This window comes from Pelodiscus sinensis, chromosome 3, assembly GCF_052426305.1.
Source record: "Pelodiscus sinensis isolate ZL-2025 chromosome 3, ASM5242630v1, whole genome shotgun sequence".
In the NCBI taxonomy this organism is placed as follows: domain Eukaryota; kingdom Metazoa; phylum Chordata; order Testudines; family Trionychidae; genus Pelodiscus; species Pelodiscus sinensis.
Genome location: NC_143054.1, coordinates 5,536,779 through 5,559,491, shown reverse-complemented (window position 1 = coordinate 5,559,491; position 22,713 = coordinate 5,536,779). Strand labels below are relative to the sequence as shown.

The window sequence follows — 22,713 nt, the reverse complement described above, 5'->3', positions numbered from 1 at the left end:
TTCCTGCCCCCACGATCCATTTTTCTTGTGACCTCAGTGGCAGCGGCGGATACCTGGGAAAGCTTCCTGGCAGCTCGATCTATTAGTCTGTGCTCCATCCATGGGGGCACTGAACATCAAACTTGACACAACTCTATGGGGAGGGAGTCCAGGCCGGGCTGGGCTCCCCACGGAACTTTGCCACCTTTGTGATGCTATTAAACAAGCCACGCCCCCCAGTAACGGGCTCCGGTACGGATGGCGGCCTTATCCGCAGAGGGGGTCAGGAGAGTCTGCCAGCTTCAGGTAAAGAGACCGGCGTTTAATCAGGCGTTTCACAGCAGCCCGGAAATACGGAGAGGCCAAAGACAGCTGAGGCGTCACTGGTATACAGGCAGTCCCCAGGTTACATGGATCCAACTTACATCGGATCCCTACTTACAAACGGGGTAAGGCAACCCCGCACTAGCTGCTTCCCCCCAGCAGACCAGGGAGACGCGAAGCTAGCGCCCTCCCAGCAGACCAGGGAGACGCGGAGCGGCTTTTCTCAGCAGACACCTCAGCTTGAGAATAAAGGACTGAGGGAAGTGAGGTGCGGGAGAATAAAACTGAGCTCTGGAGAAAAGTTTGGCTAGAGTTTCCCCTACAATATGTACCAGTTCCGACTTACATACAAATTCAACTTAAGAACAAACCTACAGTCCCTATCTTGTACGTAACCCGGGGACTGCCTGCAAATTCCAACTAACCTCACGGATCCGAGTGGAGTTCTTCCAGCGTGACCTCACTGAGCTCTGGTCCACACGAGGGCTTTATTTCGAAATAACCCCCCTTAGGTCAAATTGATAAGTGGAGCGTCCACACTACCAAGGCCAGTATTTCGAAATAACCATCCCCCCTACCAAGCTGGAAATCTGCGCGCCTGCTTTTCAGCAGGAATAACGCGAATTCCAAACTAGCTCTTTTGAAATAGCGGTAGCGTGGACACGTCGGTGCCACTATTTCGACATAACTACTCCCTGGAGTAATTCGAACTAATTACTCCCCAGGGCTTCCTTGGGGCTCTAAGTCCCAGGGAGTGCGTCCACATTAACGGAGCCTGGCTTGGACTAATGTTGAGGCTTCCCCATAACGAGGACGCACTCTTTTGAATGTGTTAAATTCAGAGTTGAGTCGAATTTAGTAATTTCCAAATCATTTCCTAGTGTCGACATGGCCTGAGATCAGAACCTGGGGAAATTAGCTCTGAACCCTGCAGGTGTCTCTGTGGTATTGACAATCCTTTCCCTCCACCTCTTTCTGACGCCCAGACTTTCTCTCTCTGTCTCTTTCCCATTTTCACCTTCAGTCAGATGAGGCTTTATACCTCCCTCCCACAACAACGGGTTGTGAGCGCCCACCGACCCCAGCCACAGGGCATGTGTCAGCGTAACAATCACTTTTGTGCCCATGGGTGGCGGGTAATGTAGGCAAGGGAAGGCTTGGGCTGTCCACGTAGCAGCCCCGGTTCTCAGCTGGGATTGGGCAGAGCGTGGCTCGGGCAGGGGGAAGGTTCTGGAAGGGCATGGTCTTGGGGAAGGGGTGTGGCTTTGGTCAGAAAGGGGCGGGGCTTTGACTGCCTGCCCCCAGCTGGGCCTTCACCCACTCCCCAAGTTTATGCCGTACCTTTCCAATGGCCACACATCCTCCTGGGCATCTGTTAGTCGTTCATCCTACCTGCCCAACGTCCAGCAAGCGACGAGGAGTCGAATTTTTCCCAGGAGGATTAACGGTATTGTCAAAGGGCCTACTCCTGCTTGGGGAAATGCATGGCTGGCATGACAGAGCACACTTGGCCCCAACCAAAGGGTGGCTCATGGCGGGTAGAACTCAGAAAGCATAAAAGAAAAAATTCTAACTCGGCTCTCCATTCTCACCGGGCACTTAGCACTCTACCGCATTAAGCCCCATGGATTTGACCCCCCCAGAGTCCCTGGGGCAGAGCCTCTTGCTGGATGGTTGCAGTGATGAGGGAAATCCGCACTCATGCTGCAAGGCCAACCCTATAAGGGTCAGGAAGGAATTTTGCCACCTCCTGCTATTGCACGGTGAGGCTGGAATGTGCCTTTAGCAACAGCCCTGAGCAACGAGTGGGGATGGGGGGAAGTTGCACCAGCCCAGGGAGTCCCTGAGGCACAATTCCCGTCCCGCACCAGGGAGAAAGCACCTCATAGTGAAAAGGTGCTTGCACCAGGCCGGCTACTTTGACCTGTTACAGGGTGGATGGGGTGGAGCTAAGGGTCTATCCACTCCACACCTGAGCAGAGGCTCTGAGCTGCACCAGCTCGAGAGCTGCAACCTGCCCGGCCGAGCAGGGTCTGAAGGGGACACGGGGATGGGTGACTGTGTCTCCTCCACTTGGCCCTGTCCCTTTCTGGGAGCTGACCCGGGATCTCCGGCGCCTGGGGCCTGATTCTGCTCTTGCTCCCAGCTGGGACAATCGGGCATTCTGAACCGTCCGGTGTGAAACAGCCACGACGGCCGAATCCGGTCCCGTGCCCCCATTTGGAGATTCTCGGCTGGTGTCAATCAGCATCGCTCCGTTGACTCCCGTGGAGTTGCTCTGACTTAGGCCCGCTGAGGGACTGGCCTGCTCCCCTCAGGGAGAGCCTGCCCCTCCCACGCCCCTTGTGTCTCTGTGCCAGAGGGAAGAAGGGCGCCAGTGTCTCCGCGCGCTCCTGCGGTGGGAGGAGTTCGATGAGGTGAGGGACCAAAGGCGCAGCATAGAACTCGACTGCCTTCACGGCGGCATCGTCTTCGCCGTGGAGAAAGGGCTCCCCTGGCCGGCAGCCGCCGAAGTGGGGAGGCGAATGGAGGAGCTGCTGAATGACATCAGAGGTGCGTCCTAGCAGTGGGAATTTCCTCCAGCCCCCTGCTTTCCCCTCCCCCCACCCATTGGACATCAGAAGCAGGGACGGCAAAGCGGTGACACTAGGCAAGGAGAGTCAAGCCCTCAGGCTACGTCTACACTGCGCGTTGTTGCGCAAGAAGCTATGCAAATGAGGCAGGGCGATATTCATTTGCATACCGAATGAGACACCATTTTGCAGAAGGGGCTTTTGCGCAAAAAAGGAGCGGTCTACACCGCTCCGTCCTGCGCAAAAAAACCCTCTTGCGCAAGAGCCGTCCTGCCGCTTGTTTTCAGGAAGAACGGCTCCTGCGCAAGAGGGGTTTGTTGTGCAAGAAGGAGCAGTGTAGAAAGCTCCTTCTTGTGCAAAAGCCGTGCTGCAAAAATGGCAGAGCATTAGGTATGCAAATAAGGTGCGGCGATATTCATCGCCGCACCTCATTTGCATATCTTCTTGCGCAACAATGCAGAGTGTAGACGTAATCTAAATGTTTGAACATCAGCACGGCCAGACTAGGTCAGACCAATGGTCCATCTAGCCCAGTGTCCTGTCTGCCCACAGTGGCCAATGCCAGGTGCCCCATAGGGAGTGAACAGAACAGATAATCATCATGTGCTCCCCATTTCCAAATAGAGGCTAGGGACACCATTCCTACACATCCTGGCTAATAGCCATCAGTGGACCTAACCTCCATGAATCTATCTAGCTCTTTTTTGAACCCTGTTCAAGTCCTGATCTTCACATCCTCTGGCAAGGAGTTCCACAGGTTGACTGTGCATTCTGTGAAGAGATACTTCCTTCTGTTTGTTTGAAAGTTGCTGCTTATTCATTTCATTTGCGTCCTAGTTCTTAGGTTATGGGAACAAGTCAAAAACGTTTCCCTATTCGCTTTCTCCACACCTGCCATGACTTTATAGACCTCTATCCTATCCTCCCCGAGTCGCCTCTATTGTAAGCTGAAAAGTCCCCGTCTTTTTTACTCTCCTCACACGGGACCTGTTCCCTTTGGATTGCCAGGTCCTGAGGCAAGTGCCCCATTTGGCCCCCACTGTCAGTGGGCCTGGCTGTGCTGTCCCAGGAGATGCCAGGGTGATTGAAGTCCCCCTATGAGAGCCTGAGCCTGTGATCCAGAAACTTCTATTAGTTGTCTCCCTCATCCTCCTGGTCCGGTGGCCTATAGCAGATGCCTGTCACCACATCACCCTTGTTGCTCCCGCCTCTAAACTTAACCCAAAGACTCGTCACAGGCTTTTCTTCTGTTTCTCACTGGAGCTGTGAACAGTCACACGGCTCTCTGACGTACAGCGCAACTCCTCCACCTGTTCTCCCTGCCCGTCCTTCCTGACCAGATTACACCCTCCCACGACCGAGCTCCACTCATGTGAGTCACCTCACCAAGTCTCTGCTCTTCCCCACACATCAGAGGGAATTTGCCTGGGAGGAGTCCGAGAGGCGCTTCGTTGGGCCTGAGCGGTTGGTTGGAGGGAACGGTTTGAGTGGAGGCACCTGTGTTGATTACGAAAAAATGGCCAATTGCCAACCAAATGGGCCATGAACAGAGGAGAAACAAAGAGAGTGAGGCAAGGTGGGAACGAGGCCGGGAACGAGCAGACACAGGACCTACTGCAGCTGTGAGCAGCTGCTTTGGGCAGCCGATCCCCTACTGATTGGTAGAGCAGCTCTGCCGGTCACCTCAGCCAATCAGGGGTTTAGCCAATCAAGCAACTCGGATGGGGACTAGCTCCCTCTGATAAGCAGGTGTCCCGCCCCCACGGTGCAAACCCCTAGCGCAGATGTCGCCTGACTACTTTTCTTCCCACATAACTTCTTAGATTGGCACTGCCCCCCTCCAGCGGCCTTTGGCAAGTTACCTAACCGGGCACGTCTACACTAGGAAATCATTTCGAAATCACTACATCTGAAATAGTAACTCCCGACATAAGAAAATCAAACTAACACATCCACACTACGGGGAGCCTCAAAACAAGTCCGAGGCAGGCTCTGTTAGTGTGGACGTGCTCCCTCCACTGAGAGCCCCAAGGAGCCCAGGGGAGTAATGACTTTGAGTGAGCCCGGGGAGTCGTTATTTCGAAACAGCAGCAGCGCAGCATCCACGCGACCGCTCTTTTGAAATCGCGATTTCAAAATCAGCGTTATTCCCTGAGGAAAGCAGAAGTGCAGACTTCGAAATAACCAGCCCCTTATTTCGAAATAACGGGCTTGGTTGTGTGGATGCTCCGCTTGTTATTTCGAAATAAGCGGGGGGAGGGTATTTTGAAAGAACTCCCTACTGCAGACCAGGACTTTGAGGCTTCATCTGGAAAACAAGAATAGTGACCCACATGGTGTGAAGATGAATCATAGAATCCCAGAACACAAGAACTGGAAGGGACCTCAAGAGGTCATCGAGTCCAGTCCCCTGCCCTCACAGCAGGACCAAGCACCATCTAGATCATCTCTGACAGGTGTCTGTCTAACCTGCTCTTACATATCTCCAGTGATGGAAATTCCACAACCCCCCTAGGCAACTTATTCCAGTGTTTAACCACCCTGTTTTTCCTAGTGTCCAACCTCAACCTCTCTTGCCGCAATTAAAGCCCATTGATTCTTGTCCTATCCTCAGAGGCCAAGGAGAACAATTTTTCTCCCTCCTCCTTGTAACACATTTGTAGATACTTGAAAACTGCTCTCATGTCCCCTCCTAGTCTTCTCCTTTCCAAACCAAACAAGCCCAATTTTTTCAGTCTCCCCTCAGAGCTCATGTTCTCTAGACCTTTCATCATTTTTGTTGCTCTTCTCTGGACCTTCTCCAATTTCTCCACATCTTTCCTGAAATGTGGTGCCCAGAACTGGACACAATCCTCCAACGGAGGCCTAATCAGTGCAGAGTAGAGCGGAAGAATGACTTCTTGTATCTTGCTCACAACAACCTGTTAATGCCTTCGAGAATCATGTTTGCTTTTTTTGCAGCAGTGTCACACTTAGGGGTGTTCTAGGTTGGTCTGGCCTAATCAGCACAGAGTAGAGCGGAAGAATGACTTCTCGTGTCTGGCTCACAACACTCCTGTTAACGCCACCCAGAATTAGTGAAGGGTCCATGTTGTCTCATCAGTTACACAGCTGTAATGCCCTGAGGTCCGCTCCTGGCTCAGCAGGGCGACACTGGTGTAACTGAGGGGAGAATTAACCCCCCTCCATGTAAAATGCCATGTTAGAACCTGCAGCATCATCCACCTTTACAACGCCCTTTGGGTTGGACCTTTAAACCGTATCCCACACGGCCTCCTCAAACCGCCACGGACGTCAGCGTTCCCTGAGGGCGAATCCAGCTCCTGCGTCATCTGTCAATCCCGCCAGCGGCGTGCCTTGCCTTCTAACACGCACACGCGTGCCCTCGGCTGAGCTTTTCACCTCTCACCTCCCTTGCCCTGGAACATGCTCCAAGCCTCTTCCAACATCGTCACCCAAAGGTTGGTGGATTTTTTTTTTTGTCCCCACTTTGCTGCCAAGAAACAAATCAAAGCTAACCTTGTCCTTGCTTGCTTGAATACAGTCAGTTCACACCGGCGAGGTGCGGTGTGGCGTTTATTTAGGGCACGTTTCCAGTAGAGACAGACTCGGGCCACAGAGTTGGGATTCAGATTTCAGTTGAAGTCTCTCAGCAAATTGCTTTGTGTCTGTGGTTTCAGGGTTCCCCCCTCCTTAGGGTCTAGGACTACACTCGTGATTTCCCCCTTACCACACACACACCCATCCCACTCCAGGGGCTGTGAAGGGCCAAATTCTCCTCACATGCTGATTTTCCTCCCTGGCTTCAGCACGGTTGCTTCTGATTCACATACGGGAGGGTCAGCGCAAGGCTAAGTGAAGAGAATCAGGTGTCAGATCCCTTCCTCCTTCCTGCCCTTGTAGTGAAGAGCAGTGGATCAAGAACAGCATGGATGGTAACAGGGCACTGGAATGGGGAGGGTAAAAAGGGGGGGGCCAAGCCCCCTGCTCTACCAGCGGGAAGGAAAAGCAATGGGGGAGGGAGGAGGAGTGGGGGAAGGGTCTTGTGGGGGAAGATGTGGTCCAAGGGCACCCCTAGGGAAAGGGGCTGCGCAGGGACAGAGCCTTGGGAGGGGGGAGAAGGGTGGTTCGGGTGACAAGGCCACAGTCGGGGCATCTGTGGCCTGCCTACTTTTAGGGAGCGTTTACACCTCCTGGATGCCAACGCCACGGTGACGTGGTTAAGCAGGACATCGCTAGGCGACAGACAAAGGCGTTCTTGCCCTCCATTCTGGGGCGCAGGGAGAACGGTTTGGGGCGGGGGCATCCAGCCCTCACGGGTCACCTCAGTGTTTCACCTCAACACCCCTGTCAGACATAGTCCCTCTCCTCCCCGTGCAAGGTGGCCAGATGCCCTGGGATGAAAGACCGGTGCTCTCCCGGGGATGCTGGGGGAAAGGTAACTCCTCCTCCCCACACCAGCTACAAAGAGCGGCTGTTGGGTTCCTGGGTGTTAGACTGTCTACGCCTCCAACGCGCTCACTAAATAGCTGGCCGGCTGGCAGCACCACTGTCTGTAAAGCCGACATCTCTGGGTGTGAGGTACCTAGGGCCCGCAGGGTGCCGAGTACCATCTCCGGGGGAGGGGGGGGGCAGAGCAAGGAGGTGAGTAACCTTCTCCACCAATGCGCCAACAGGAACCCAGGGGGTGCTGAACACCCCCATATCTGGCCTGCCACACCTGAGTCAGCAAGGATGGGGACACTCAGTGCTTGCCAGCGTATCGCCAACCCACAGAACCGAACCTGGGACCTCTGGAGCTCAGTACCTGAGCCTCTAGGGCTTGAGCGAAAAGCCAGCTGGCTCGCAGCTAAGGCTGTAGAGCTTCACGGTGCTGCTCACCGCCTCCTGCTGGTCACTCTGGGAAGTAGCGCTGCTCAGTGGTGGAGCGCCCTCTTCTGGCTGGTGTCTCACCTGCTGTTACCTGGGTTCTGTTAGTGGATCCACCACCTTACATTAGGACCCATGTCTCTCCCAGGCCCCTGGGTACATGCCCACAGCAGTGCCCCCACACTCTGAGGTCCTCCCCCTCAGGGAACCCCCCCCAACCCTTCTACCCTCCTTGCCTCAGTGACCCTACCTCCAGTCATCCTACCTTCAGTCATCATCTAGCCCTTTCCTCAGGGGCAAACTGCACTCTGACATGGCCACTCATCATAGGAAGGGGGTAGGGACCTGCTGCCTCTACCTGCCCTGGCTGCCTCCTGAGTGCCCCTCAAGCCCCTGTTGCTGGACCTCAGCCTAAAAATGCTCAGGCTGGAGCTCCCCAGGCTCACCCTGCCTTTCCCCAGCACTGCTCTGTCTGTGGTACCCTGGCTAGCAGACAGCTCAGTCCTTCACCTGCCAGAGTGAGTGTGCGCTCAGCCTGGCCCAGCCATCTCTTTTATACAGCCCTGCTGGGCTCTGATTGGCTGCCACGAGGCCTCTCGTGATTGGCTCCCCAGCTACAGCCCTCTCGCAGGCCTGTTTTAACCCTTTTTATGCCTGGAGAGGGGTGACCACCCTGCTCTAAGCACACGCATTCTCTCTCTTTCTCTGTAAGTGGGCAAGGGGGGAGAATGCACCACGCTCGAGAGGTGCGCGAGTTACCCATGCTGTTGACATCGGAGCTAATCACACTTTGGGTGGGTCATGTTTGCCTAATGCAGGCCTCGCCGCTGCCGTTGGCACTGCCCGTTTAGTCTGCAGATTCGCTCCTGGCTTGAAGAAAGTGCGGCAGGCCGCTCGGGTTTGGGGTAGCACAGCGGGAACGACAAAACGATTTCACTGCAGTCAGCGTAGAAAGTGAACTCCCCCCCCCGCCCTGCCAGGGACCAGCTTGCAACCCACCCATACCCAGGACTGAGTGGGACGCACGAGCTGCATATGGGTGAATGTTATTGTTTGTGTGACTGGAGCACCTATGGGCAGGTGCCAATGGGGAGGGCAAAAGGGGCTATGGTTGGGCCCGGTGAGTCTAAAGGGCCCGCGGCTCCTGGCTGTTGCTACTTCAGGCAGCTCTAAGGACTTGGTGGGGCAGTATGGTGCTCTCTGGGCAGTACTGAAGGCAAGCAACCTCAGCCCCGCCCCTTCTGTCCAAATCCCCGCCCCTTCTGTCCAAAGTCCCGCCCCTTCTGTCCAAAGCCCCGCCCCTTTAGCCCTCGCCCCACCTTGCCCAGGGACCCGGCCTGACTGTCAGCTTCCCTGCCTATAAATCCCCTTTATGGACCAGTACCCCATTGTGCCATGGATGGTAACAGGGCACTGGAATGGGGAGGGTAAAAATGGGGGGCACAGCCCCCTGCCCTACCAGCGGGAAGGATAAGCAATGGGGGAGGAGGCAGGGAGGAGGAGCAGGGGAAGGGTTTTGTGGGGGAAGATGTGGTCCAAGGGTACCCTTAGGGGAAGGGGATGCACAGGGACAGAGCCTGGAGGGGGGGGGGGGGAAGAAGGGTGGTTTGGGTGACAAGGCCACAGTCTGGGCATCTGTAGCCTGCCTACTTTTAGGGAGCATTTACACCTCCCTTTTAGGGGCTGTCCAAAGGAGTTTCCAGTCCAAATAAGTCACTCCAAATTCGCTGCCTTTCACCGGTGTCCTAGTTGTGGCCACATTGTACCTGGACCATAATATCGATTCTCAAGCGAGCCTTCAGAGGTGGCTCTATTTGGGACAGCCACTGCTTCTTGGCAATTAGATGACATTGAATGAAAACATCACAAACCAATGAATTTTTCCTGTGCGCAGAGGGGAAGAGCCCGGGGGTATTCGAATCAAGTAGCAGCCGCTCTGCATTCTGCCTGCCAGTTCTCGGGGGAAAGATCTTGGCCGCCTCGTTCATAATCAGCCCTGCTGACTAACGGATGGGGAGCTCGTGATGGACTGAAATCTTGCGAAAGAACCAGGAGTTAATCTCCAGAACTAACTCGTCGTGGAAAAAAACCAACCACCAAACAAAAAACCCGTTGCCGGTTGACAAGCCAAACGTGGGCACTGATGGCAAATGCAGCTTTTATCAATGAAGACTATGTTCGTGCCAGAGAACTGTTGCTACGACCATTTCCATCAGGAGGGAGGCTGCGAAAGCAGGCTGGTCTCGTTTGTTATGTACACCGTGCTGATATTGTGCCGGGTGCATTGCAGACAGCAAGAAGATTTTGGCTTGCTCACACCTGGGGTCACAGATCCTGGTGACCGGCGTGTAAAATGCAAACTCTGGGGGGAGTGGAGAATTCTGCTGTGGGAGTATCACCCAATTCACACACGGATAAACTACAGCTCAGGGTGCAAGGCAGTGGAGAAGCAGAACCTCTGCTCTGATCGAAATAGCCAGCTTCCAGGTGGTGCACTGAGATGCAAAATGTCCCAGCAGCGCTGGTCCACGCCTGTTTGGTTAGCCGCATGTGTTTTGTTCCCGTTTTCTATTGTCTTTTTAAACCTTCTTTTCAGGGCGATTCAGGATTATAGGCTTCCAGGAAGAAGGGTTGGGGGCATCTGAAGGTGGAGGTGTGGTGGATGGGGTCAGATGGAGAAGGTGGAGGTACAGTGAACAGCAGGTAGATGGGCCTGGGAGAAAAAACATGAAGGCTACGTCTACACTGGCATGATTTTCCGCAAAAAAGCCCCGATCGCCATTTCAGCCATCGGGGCTTTTTTGCAGAAAACACTACTGTGCTGTTTACACTGGCCCTTTTGCGCAAAAGGACTTTTGCCCGAACGGGAGCAGCATAGTTTTTCTGGAAAATCACTGATGATCTTACATTAGATCGTCAGTGCTTTTGCGGAAATTCAAGCGGCCAGTGTAGACAGCTGGCAAGTTTTTCCGGAAAAGTGGCTGATTTTCCGGAAAAACTGCCCAGTCTAGACACAGCCGAAGAGTTGGTTCCTCATGCAGCCTTAGGCAGAGTGACACGGTGAAGGGGTAGGGAAAGAGTCAGGAGGGGAGAGGTAGAATCATAGAATCTCTGGAGATATTTAAGAGTGGTTTCGACAGACAGCTGTCAGGGACAATCTAGACCAGGGCTACTCTACACATGGCCCATGAGCCACACGGAGCCCGTGGCCTGTTTGTTTGCGGCCCGCGGTGCGGTTTGGGTTGACACGGGGCTCAACACGCAGACCACGGGTGGGATCCTTTGAATGTGGCCTCCACTGGGAACACGCCCTACAATGGCGAGGCCTCCCCCAGGCGGGGTGAGCACTGAAAGACGCAAGCGGACGGGCTGGTGGAACAGACGGGTTCAGGGAGTCGGGGTTTCTAGCCCCCAGGGAGGAGATGCCGGGAGCGCCGGGGCATTGTGGGAAGTGAGGGCGGCTTAGCCGTGTGGGCGGAGCCCGAGAGGTGCTGACTGGCTCCCACTGGCCACATTGGGGTCCGGCGCTGTGGCTTAATCTTTGTATTCATGCCCGTCAGCGTGAAAGAATCTATTTGCATATATTTGCATGTATATACAACCACACTTAAATTGTGGCCCTCGGCATGTGCTGTGAGTATCATTGTGGCCCCTGGGGCTTCCAAAGTTGAGTAGCCCTGATCTAGATGGTTCTTGATCCTGCCGTGAGGGCAGGGAACTGGACTCGAGGTACCTTCTAGTTCTAGTGTTCTATGAAAAGAGGCAGAAGACACGGGGTTTATTCCAAAAAGCAGCTTCCAGGGTATGCCGTAGGGACCCTACAGACTCAGCCTAGTCTCCCACACTTCCTACATTGACAGTGATCACTGATGTTGATCAAGGGCACCCGGAGACGCTGCAGACCCTGAAGTGCCTTCTGACCCCTCAAAGACAGATTCAGTTCTGCTCACTCTAGTTTTAGCAGCAAGTGTATTTTTGTAACCCTGATGTGTGCCGTGCACCAGTGGCGCTGGGACTAGCTGTGGGGTGGGGGTGCAAAGCTGCCCCCCGTCCTCCATAGATCTGTTGGCTACGTCTAGACTGGCATGATTTTCTGCAAATGCTTTTAACGGAAAAGTTTTCCGTTAAAAGCATTTGTGGAAAAGCGCATCTAGATTGGCACGGACGCTTTTCCGGAAAAGCACTTTTTGCGGAAAAGCGTCTGTGGCCAATCTAGATGCGCTTTTCCACAAAAAAGCCCCAATTGCCATTTGCGCCATCGGGGCTTTTTTACGCAAAACAAATCTGAGCTGTCTACACTGGCCCTTTTGCGCAAAAGTCTTTTGGAAAAAGACTTTTGCCTGAACGGGAGCAGCATAGTTTTTCCTGAAAAGCACTGATGATTTTACAGTAGATCATCAGTGCTTTTGCGGAAATTCAAGCGGCCAGTGTAGACAGCTGGCAAGTTTTTCCACAAAAGCAGCTGCTTTTGTGGAAAAACTTGCCTGTCTAGTATCAGAGGGGTAGCCGTGTTAGTCTGAATCTGCAAAAGCGATTCAGACTTTTGCCTGTCTAGACACAGCTGTTGAGATTGGGTTGCTAACTCTCCCACGCTGGACAGACCAGACTCCATTGCTGCAAATGGAGCCTGGTCTGTCCAGTCTGGGATGCTAGTAACCCTCACTGCCCCATGCTGCAGAGCCCTGGGCTGGACATGGGACCCTCGGATTGGCAAGGCCAGCAGCCGGCAGAGCCCACGGGAGGGCTATTAGACCCCCTGGGGTGGGTGGATCCTGTGGCAGCCCCGGTGGGACCCCAGGGGGGTCAGTGGAACCCACGGCAGAACTCATAGGACCTCAGGAGGGGCTGCCCAGAGGCCAAGACACAGGTGTAAAGGAGCCGGCCGTGGGGTTGGCCCCTAGGTTTGGGCCTCCACCTCTACTTCCTATGTCCATGCCATGCACTGCCCATGGAGCTATGTAGTGTTCGAAGATAACCTACAGCATAGAAAATATTACCTGTATACACCTACGTGCATCAAGAAACCAACCAATCGGCATTGCAGGGCTAATACTGGACTGCTGAGTGTTCCTGTGTACTGTTTTGTACTTTAGTCATTGTAGTGCCTTCTAATTCTATGAAAATTGGTAAAAGTATAAGAATGGCCAGACTGGGTCAGACCAAAGGTCTTCCAACAGTGGCCAATGCCAGGAGCCCCAGAAGCTGTGAACGGAACAGGGAATCATCAGGCAATCTCTCCCTTGTCATCCATTGCCAGCCTCTGACAAACAGAAGCTAGGGACACCATTCCTACCCCTCTTGGCTAACAGCCATTGATGGCCCTAACCTCCATGAATGTATCTAGTTCTTTCTTGAACCCTGTTCAATCCTGGTCTTCACAACCTCCTCTGGCAAGGAGTTCCACAGGTTGTCTGTGCGCCATGTGAAGAAACATGTCCTTTTGTTCGTTTTAAATCTGCTACCATTGATTTCATTTGGTGACCCCAAGTTCTTATGTTATAACTCTCAGTTGGCCAGAATATGTAGTTAACCGTCCCGTTCCCCCGCCAGCCATTGCTACCAACCTGCCAGATAACAGAATTGTATTGTGTTTAGAGTAACAAAGAGAAGGATAAATATATGATAATAGGTTCTTCAGTCTTGCAGAGAACAATTGAACTGGATTTAGCTGGAATATTAAGCTAGACAAATTCAGACTGGAAATAAGGCATACATTAGCATGTACTAACAGCACTGTGGTGAGCAAGATACAAGAAGTCATTCTTCCACTCTATTCTGCGCTGATTAGGCCTCAGCTGGCGTGTTGCATCCAGTTCTGGGCACCACATTTCAGGAAAGATGTGCACAAACTGGAGAAGGTCCAGAGAAGAGCAACAAAAATGATTAAAGGTCTAGAAAGCATGAGCTAGGAGGGAAGACTGGAAGAATTGGGAAAAGAGAAGATTAAGAGGGAGCATGATAACAGCTTTCAAGTTCCTAAAAGGGTGTTACAAGAAGGAGGGGGGGAAATTATTCTTGTTAACATTTGAGGACAGGACAAGAAGCAATGGCCTTACATTGCTGAAAGGGAGGTTTAGGTTGGACATTCGGAAAAACTACCTTCCAGGGTGGTTAAACACTGGAATAAATTGCCTGGGGAGATTGTGGAATCTCCATCACTGAGATATTTAGGAGCAGATCAGACAGACACCTGTCAGGGATGATGTAGATCAGTGTTTCTTAAACTATGTGTGCTGCGAGGCAGTCAGAGGTGTGCCGTGGAGAAGAACAGAATTCAAAACGGCCACCCTTAAAGGGGCAGGTGACTTTTTTTTTTCAATAACTTTCCCCCCGACTCTTTTTCCCCCAACTTTTTTTTTCCCCTCAACAAAAAATCCTTGGTGTTCCCCATAAAAAAAAAAAGATTGTTTGGTGTTCCTCGGTCTTAAACGTTTAAGAAGCACTGATGTTGGTGGTACTTGGTGCTGCTGTGAGGGTAGGGGGCGGGGATTGATGTCCTCTCGGGGCTCCTCCGTCCTGTTCTAGCACAGTTGTAAATCCGATCAAGTGACCAGTGGGCCAATCTAACCACTGTTGTGGTGGATTCTCCACCAAGGAAAAGTTTTAAATCAAGATTGGGTGTCTTTCTAGGGCACATCCCCTGCGGGGCAGTTCTCCGGCCTGGGTTAGATGGGAGGTCAGCCTGGATGATCACAATGGTCCCCGTCTGGCCTTCGGATTGAAAGTCTTTGAACAAGCAAGAGCCGGGGCAGTGAGAGTAGAGGCAGCTGAGGCTGCCGAGGGGAGAGGAAAAAACTGCGGCCTTCTTTTGCTGTTCCCAGCCAAATCCCCATCTGCCTCAGAAATGAAAGAGGCTTGTTTCATTTCCTTCACCAACAAAGCTTACGGTTGTGCACGTCACCCCGCCGGAAAGGGGAGGACAGAGACACCCTGCTACACCAGGACATGGGCTCCCCTACGCCACAGCCTGCAGCAGTCACTGGAAAGGATCCCATTTGGGACAGCGGAATTGGATCAGGCTGTGTGCTCGGAGTTCAGAACTCCTACAGCTTGCAATAAGGATCCTCCGGCCTTCCCCGTTTCTAACACCGGTCGCCTGCCGCATCCCGGTCTGCCGCTTCCCCCCGCTCTTGTGGGCTGGGAGTGAAGTTCTGCAGCCCACAAGAGATCCAGTCACCAGGATCTGCAAAGGCGCAGGGAAAGATACCGACGTTGGCCTGCCAGGGACTAATCCCAGGCCTGAAATGAGGCCATGCATTCATCCAGAGGTTTGCATCCCAGGCTCTCAGAGAGTGTCAGGAGGGCTAATTAAGCAAGCCGCACAGCACCCTAGAGTAGGAATGACCATCCTTGTATTGCAGATAGACCAACCGAGGGCAGTAAACGGATGTAGCAGCGCAATGGGCCAGTGTAGGCGGATGAACAGAGTGGGATATTATCAGTGTATTCCCCCTCACCCGCAACAAATATCGGTTGGCACTAATCAGCTCATTCTTTACACAGCCTGGCACCCAAATGGCAGGCCGATGGCTAGAAGAACTACTCAGGAAACGTTATTTCATTTCTTTGCAGGCTTACCCGTTTCTCAGGCCATCGGTGTTCTGCGGGATAAACTCGAGGCGTGCGAGCCTACGCTGAGCTCCTGCCAAGTGTGCGTCTTGTGGGAATACTTCCATAACACGCTCCTCAGGCACTACCAGCTCTATCAGTTTGTGCTGTGTCGGGAGAGAGAGGCCAAACAGACCTCTGTCCATCTAGAAATCTGCGTGCCACCGCAGCCCTTGCCGCTGATGGCTGGCGTCAACGCTGAAGTCTGGCAGTATCAGCAGCAGCTGGCAGCCTTGTCGGCTGCCGAGGCCCAGAAACGTACCAACATGCTGCTTCTTCGAGAGACACTACATCTGGAAAGAGAGCACGTGTTGCAGAGAACATATGATGATCTGAAATCACAAGCAGAGATCCTGGACAGACAGGTAACACTGCAGTTGCTGTACAGAAATGGGCATTTCATACTGAGAGGGATGCTGTGTATGCCATAGGTGAGGGTTTTACATTTCAGAAGGCCTGGGGTCTGCTTCTGACTCTGCCACTGATTCACTCTGCAACCTTGGTCATGTCACTTCACCAAAAGCATTTTCGGAAAAGAGCGTCTAGATTGGCACGGACGCTTTTCCGCAAAAGCACTTTTTGCGGAAAAGTGTCCGTGCCAATATAGACGCGTTTTTGCGCAAAAAAGCCCCGATCGCCATTCTTGCAATCGGGGCTTTTTTGCGGAAAACAAATCTGAGCTGTCTACACTGGCCCTTTTGTGCAAAAGGACTTTTGCCCGAACGGGAGCAGCATAGTATTTCTGCAAAAAGCAGATTTCTTACAGTAGGAAGTCAGTGCTTTTGCGGAAATTCAAGCGGCCAGTGTAGACAGCTGGCAAGTTTTTCCGGAGAAGCGGCTGATTTTCCAGAAACACTGGCCAGTCTAGGCACAGTCCAGATGCCTTGATGGAAGAAATGAGGGTGTACTAAGTATGGGAATGCTGATTCCTAGCACTGATGTAGCACTTTTCATTGCTGGCACTCAGAGGGCTCTACAAAGGAGGGCAAGGTCATTACCAGTGTTCCCTCTAATTTTTCCATTTGTGTGCAGAATAAATTTTGTGGTGTGCACCAAGGCCTGTATGAATGTGCACCACCTATAGAAAGATGCTGCTGGATGTGTGCGCACTGTTAATCATCTGGGCAGCACCTTAATCTTTTTCTGGGTGGCCTCCCACATGCTCTGCTTAGAGGGAACATGGGTTGTTATCCCCATTTCGCAGATGGGGAAAGTGAAGTGAAGCGCAGGACAGTGGCAGAGCCAGGACTAGACAGCAGGTTGCCTGACTCCCTGGGTAGTGCTCTGAAGAGGGAAGCAGTGGGGTGAGGGGCTGATTCAGTGAGCTCAGGAGGGCATTTTACCCAGGGGGCAATGGTGTTCGGGGAGGAGGGGAAGTGCACAGCACAGAAAAGCAAAGATACCAAAACACACCTTAGCACGGCCAGCTCGGGCGCAAAAGACACTTGCTCGCTTGGCGCCAATTCATATTCATGCCGATTTTTTGCCAGGCGCTGGTGTGCGAAGGGGATCCACACCTGCGGTGACAGAGACTGTATTTTACTTCCTGTGACTTTGTAATCTCAGCATGCAGTGGTACATATCACAAGGTCGCTAGGCCAGGCTGCCCTCTTGCTCCCGCCATGTCTTCTGGAAAGGGGCATGCCCAGAGAACAGCCTCGGACCGTAGTCTGTGATCTGGACCTTGTGGGAGTTTTGCTGGAGGAAGGACTGCAGGGTTTGACTCTGTGTATTTAAACAAGCAGACGCTTCCCCCCCCCCCCCATTCCTGGTAACCCCACAGGGAACGACCGTCGTTTGGCAAAAGCGAATAGAAAAGTACGTGTCACCTCTGATGCTGCTTGTTCAGTCCTTCCTGAGCGTGGCCAGCGAAACGAGACAGATCCGAGTCAACTCTCTTGCGCCCCTGCCCTCAGGCAGTGTCGGGGGGTAGGGTGCCCCAAACCCGCCTTTCCCAAGCATCGCAGGTGGGAACTCAGCTGCATGACAGGAACTGCTTTAACAGGGTGTGACTCAGCGCACCAGCGCCTCCCACTGGCTGCTTGGGAATGAGCTCCGCTCGGCGCTGGAGCGCCCCCTGCTGGACAGTGTCTCACCTACTGTTACCTGTTTATGCATGAATGGTTCTACCACCGTACACTGGAACCGGTGTCCTTCCTAGACGGTGGCGCCATCCCCTCAGGGAACTGCCCTGCCACAATGCCCCCCCCACTCAGCAATCCTCCCCCTCAGGAAGCCCCCAACATCCACCTTGCCTCAGTAACCCACTGCCAGGCCTCATGTAGCCCCTTACCTCAGGGGCACCCTGAAGTCTGAAATGGCCACTCGTCTTCGGCAGGGGTGTGTAGACCTGCTGTCTTCTGCTGCCCTGGCTGCCTCCCTAGTACTCGTAGGCATTGCCTCAGGCTACCTGCCTTTCCCCAGCCTTGCTCTGCCTCAGGAAGCCTCTAGAGCAGCAGTTCCCAGCCTTTTCCAGATGGGGACCCATTCTGACAATTCAGGAGGAGGCGGGAGGGCGGAGTCACCTGGGGAGACACCTGGCGACCCTTCTGAAATGTAATGGCGATCTATATTTGGGTCCCGACCCATAGGTTGGGAAACTCTGCTCTATAGCTTCCCTGGCAGCTAGGTCCCTCCGGCTCCACAGCTTGGAGGAAGAGTGAACTCCTCTCAGCCCTTGCAGCCTTTTATAGGGCCCAGCCTGGCTCCGATTGGCTGACTGCTCCCTGCCCTCATTGGCCAGGGCTGCAGATGCTTCCTGAGACGGAGCAGAGTCTACCCCTCAGCCTCTCGTGGCTGGTTTGAACCCAGTGCGGGGCAGACGCCCCGTCGTGTGGCTTAACAGCGGCAAAGATCCTTCATCCACCACTTTCATTCCTAGTCCGTGTTCACCACAATCAGGTATTTGGGCGCAAGATCCTGTTGCTCTTCCACAAGCACTCAGCTCCTGAGATCACTAGGGCTACGTCTAGACTGGCATGATTTTCCAGAAACGCTTTTAATGGAAAAGTTTTCCGTTAAAAGCATTTGCGGAAAAGAGCGTCTAGATTGGCACGGACACTTTTCCGCAAAAGCACTTTTTACGGAAAAGCATCTGTGGCCAATCTAGACGCGCTTTTGCGCAAAACAAATCTCAGCTGTCGACACTGGCCCTTTTGCGCAAAAGGGACTTTTGCCTGAACGGGAGCAGCATCGTATTTCCGCAAAAAGCCCTGATTTCAGACAGTAGGAAGTCAGTGCTTTTGCAGAAATTCAAGCGGCCAGTGTAGACAGCTGGCAAGTTTTTCTGGAAAAGCGGCTGATTTTCCGGAAAAACTGGCCAGTCTAGACACAGCCTGGGTGTCTGAGGGGTGCAAAAAATACAGAATCTGGGTCTTGCTGGCTGCATCGGGCTACCTCCAGCCTCATTCTATAACCCGCTGTGAAGAGTCTCTAACACCCGAGGGGAAAAACAAAAGAAACGAACCTGCCTCCGATTGCACAAAAGGGTTTCAGCCCCGGAGCAAATCGTTTTGGAAATTTTATGAAACTTTACTGAGGCCCTTTTGTGGTTGGGCCTTGTGGCATTAATGTGCCCTAACGCGCGGGTGGCAAATTGCCCTCCTGGCAGTGGCTGACAAGTTCACGTGAAGCCGTGAGGAGCAGGCTCCCAAATCACCTTTGGAACTCAGGCAAACAGCAGAAAAGAGCAACCCGGCAGGCCTAGCTCGGGGGCGGGGAACCTTCTTGGGGTCGGAGACCACTGACCCACAGAAAAGTCAGTCGGGAGCCACACAAAAGTGAGAAACGACAACCACAAAAACACCTCCCGGACATGGCGCCGGGCTGAGAAGCAGAAAGACACTCCCCACGCAGCAGAGCCTACGGGGGCCTGGGTCAGTAGATTTTATAGGCCCCCCCTAGGGTCTTGGGTAGGGCCAAAAATGAGGGGCTCAGTGTGCGGGAAATGGGCTTCGGGTCTGGGAGGGTGGTAGGGTGCAGGAGCTGGGTGGGGTGGGAGGGCTGGGTGGGAGGAGGGTGCAGGAGCTGGGTGGGGTGGGAGGAGGGTGCAGGAGCGGGCTGGGTGGGAGGGCTGGGTGGGAGGAGGGTGCAGGAGCGGGGTGGGGATGGGAGGGCTGGATGGGAGGAGGGTACAGGAGCGGGCTGGGTGGGAGGGCTGGGTGGGAGGAGGGTGCAGGAGCGGGCTGGGGGTGGGAGGGCTGGGTGGGAGGAGGGTACAGGAGCAGGCTGGGTGGGAGGGCTGGGTGGGAGGAGGGTGCAGGAGCGGGCTGGGTGGGAGGGCTGGGTGGGAGGAGGGTGCAGGAGCAGGCTGGGTGGGAGGGCTGGGTGGGAGGAGGGTGCAGGAGCGGGCTGGGTGGGAGGGCTGGGTGGGAGGAGGGTGCAGGAGCGGGCTGGGTGGGAGGGCTGGGTGGGAGGAGGGTGCAGGAGCGGGCTGGGTGGGAGGGCTGGGTGGGAGGAGGGTGCAGGAGCGGGCTGGGTGGGAGGGCTGGGCGGGAGGAGGGTGCAGGAGCGGGCTGGGTGGGAGGGCTGGGTGGGAGGAGGGTGCAGGAGCAGGCTGGGTGGGAGGGCTGGGTGGGAGGAGGGTGCAGGAGCGGGCTGGGTGGGAGGGCTGGGTGGGAGGAGGGTGCAGGAGCAGGCTGGGTGGGAGGGCTGGGTGGCAGGAGGGTGCAGGAGCGGGCTGGGGGTGGGAGGGCTGGGTGGGAGGAGGGTGCAGGAGCGGGCTGGGGGTGGGAGGGCTGGGTGGGAGGAGGGTGCAGGAGCAGGCTGGGTGGGAGGGCTGGGTGGGAGGAGGGTGCAGGAGCGGGCTGGGTGGGAGGGCTGGGTGGGAGGAGGGTGCAGGAGCAGGCTGGGTGGGAGGGCTGGGTGGCAGGAGGGTGCAGGAGCGGGCTGGGGGTGGGAGGGCTGGGTGGGAGGAGGGTGCAGGAGCAGGCTGGGTGGGAGGGCTGGGTGGGAGGAGGGTGCAGGAGCGGGCTGGGTGGGAGGGCTGGGTGGGAGGAGGGTGCAGGAGCAGGCTGGGTGGGAGGGCTGGGTGGCAGGAGGGTGCAGGAGCGGGCTGGGGGTGGGAGGGCTGGGTGGGAGGAGGGTGCAGGAGCAGGCTGGGTGGGAGGGCTGGGCGGGAGGTAGGATGTGGGGGTGGAGAGAGGGTGCAGCAGCAAGCTGGGGGTGGGGGGAGCACAGTGCTGGAGCCCCAGTGCTGGCTCCCTAATGCTGAGTGGCGGGGAGCCCTGCGCCTCAGGGCCCAGATCCAGGCAAGCTGGGGGCCAGATGTTCCCCACCCCGGTCTCGCTGGTTCTTGAGGCACAGCAGGGCCCTTGTGCAGCTCCGCCCGGCAGCCGGACTGGAAATCCCCTCCGAGTTCCCTTCCCAGGCCGGGGCTCTTGCTCCTCCTCTCGGCGGACCCAGCCGGGGTGCGGGGGAGCTGGCCCACAGACCTGGTGAGATCGCAGGAGATCGGAGGGTCGTCTGGGCCACCGGCCCGGAGGCGTCTGTTACCCTGGCAATACGGGGAACCCCTTCCCCAGCGCGGCTTCTAGGAAGAGGTTTGCCCGTGCCCCCCCCCCCCCGCCTCCCTGTTGTTTCAGTCCCGAGGGGAATTTGCCTTCATAGTCCTCAGTGACTCATGCAGGGGTAGGGGAGGGTGCTGCCCTGGAGCACGGCCACCTCCCAGGCTTGCGCCCGTGCCGCCAGCGGCTCCCGAGCCTCCCACGGCAGCCCAGAAGGGCCTTCTGCCAGGCCGGGGGAAGGGTAACGCCGCTGCACCGAAGGCACCTTGCCATCTTCTCGGCTCCCCCGCTCCTCCTTCAGTCCCTGCCAGCTCGGCCCTGTCCCCGTGTGCAGGGAATGGCCCATTCGAAATGCGAGCCAGGCACTGAACTGGGGAGATGAACTAAGAATATTAGAACAGCCAGACTGGGTCAGACCAAAGGTCCATCTAGCCCAGTATCCTGTCTGCCCACAGTGGCCAAGGCCAGGTACCCCAGAGGGAGGGAACACAACAGGTAACCCTCATGTGGTCCCTCTCCTGTCACCCACCTCCAGACAGACAGAGGCTAGGGACACCAATCCTCCCCATCCTGGCTAATAGCCATTGATGGACTTAACCTCCATGAATCTATCTCGCTCTTTTTTGAACCCTGTTAAAGTCCTAGCCTTCACCACATCCTCTGGCGAGGAGTTCCACAGGTTAACTGTGCGCAGCATGAAGAACAACGTCCTTTTGTTTGTTTTAAACCTGCTGCCTGGTCATTTCACCTGGTGACCCCTAGTTCTTATATTGTGGGACTAAGTCAAGAACTTTTCCTTATTCGCTTTTTTCACACCAGTCCTGATTTTATAGATCGCTAGCCTATCCCCCCTTAGTCTCCTCTTTTCTAAGCTGGAAAGTCCCAGTTTTTTTCATCTCTCTTCATATGGGACCCGTTCCAAACCCCTCATCACGTTTGTTGCCCTTTTTGTTGCCAATATATCATTTTTGAGATGAGACGCCCACATCTGTGCGCAGTAGTCAAGATGAGGGCGTCCCAGGATTTTATACAGAGGCATCACCCTCCTCTTCCTCCCCTTGCTCGTCAGGTTTTGGAGGCCCTGGTGAAAGAAGCCATCGGGACCCAGATGCAAGTTCTCCGTGACATCCTGCAGACTGAGATCCAGACCACCTTCGAGATCCTGGAGCTGCGACTCCAGAAGAAGGCCTTGCTCCTCAACCCGCCTGTCCCCTACCCCCCACCGCCCCTGCCTGTAGAGCGAGCCTGGAAGTCATCCAAAGCCCAGCAGCCGAAAAAGAAGAAGTGAGGAGATGGGGGGTGAGCACGGCCATGGGCAGAAATCCCCCCGGAGCGGTAAGACCCACGGATGGCGTTGAGCCCTGACGGCCATGCAACCTGCCCTGGGGTTTAGACACTCGCTCCCCAGCTCGGAGTCGGTTCGTTCGCGTTGCCATGGCTGGGGAAGGGGGTCAGCGTGACAGAGGGGCTATTAATATGGGGGATGGAGTCACCAGATGTTGCTAGCATGGCCTGGGGGCTACAGCTTTATTCTCCCCTTAATAGCTTCCTGGTGCCTTCTGGATTTGTCAGTGAACACGAAGCAACCCATCTAATAAACGTATGACCTGACTCCTCTCCCTCACGCTGGGTTTAGACCCATCTCATTCCTCTGGCTTCCTTGGGGCATGGGAATCGGGCAGTCGGGGATCCGGCTGGGCCTGGCTGGGGGGCTTTGCACCAGTCCCTCACTGTTGCTGTGCCTCACTTTACCCCTTTCTAAAGAGGGCTGGGCGGGGTAATAACGATACCTGCCCCTCAGAGCTGTGGTGAGGCCTGGTGCACTAACTCTGAGGCCCTCCCACGAACGGTGAGCG

The 22,713-nt window shown here is 55.0% G+C and overlaps 1 protein-coding gene across 2 annotated transcripts; it reads left to right on the top strand.

Moving 5' to 3' along the window:
* The first annotated feature begins 212 nt into the window (after nt 1–212).
* C3H8orf74 (chromosome 3 C8orf74 homolog) lies at nt 213–22,468 on the top strand. Of its 2 annotated transcripts, none has more exons than XM_075923249.2 (4): nt 213–285; nt 2,664–2,856; nt 15,318–15,718; nt 21,927–22,468. In XM_075923249.2, the coding sequence occupies exons 1-4, from the start codon at nt 238–240 to the stop codon at nt 22,143–22,145; spliced, it is 861 nt and encodes a 286-aa protein (XP_075779364.2). In that variant the 5' UTR covers nt 213–237; the 3' UTR covers nt 22,146–22,468. The 2 variants fall into 2 exon arrangements, with proteins under 2 accessions (XP_075779364.2, XP_025041144.3); XM_025185359.3 differs by lacking the exon at nt 213–285 and adding an exon at nt 1,620–1,750.
* Nucleotides 22,469–22,713: the final 245 nt, after the last annotated feature.

What these genes read in the sequence shown, in the direction of transcription:
- C3H8orf74 (XM_025185359.3), top strand. Translation starts at nt 1,652, where the DNA reads ATGGCCACACATCCTCCTGGGCATCTGTTAGTCGTTCATCCTACCTGC. An exon ending in TTTTCCCAGGAGGATTAACG is followed by an intron (nt 1,751 to 2,663) that starts GTATTGTCAAAG and finishes TCTCTGTGCCAG; the next exon opens with AGGGAAGAAGGGCGCCAGTG. An exon ending in CAGAGATCCTGGACAGACAG is followed by an intron (nt 15,719 to 21,926) that starts GTAACACTGCAG and finishes CTTGCTCGTCAG; the next exon opens with GTTTTGGAGGCCCTGGTGAA.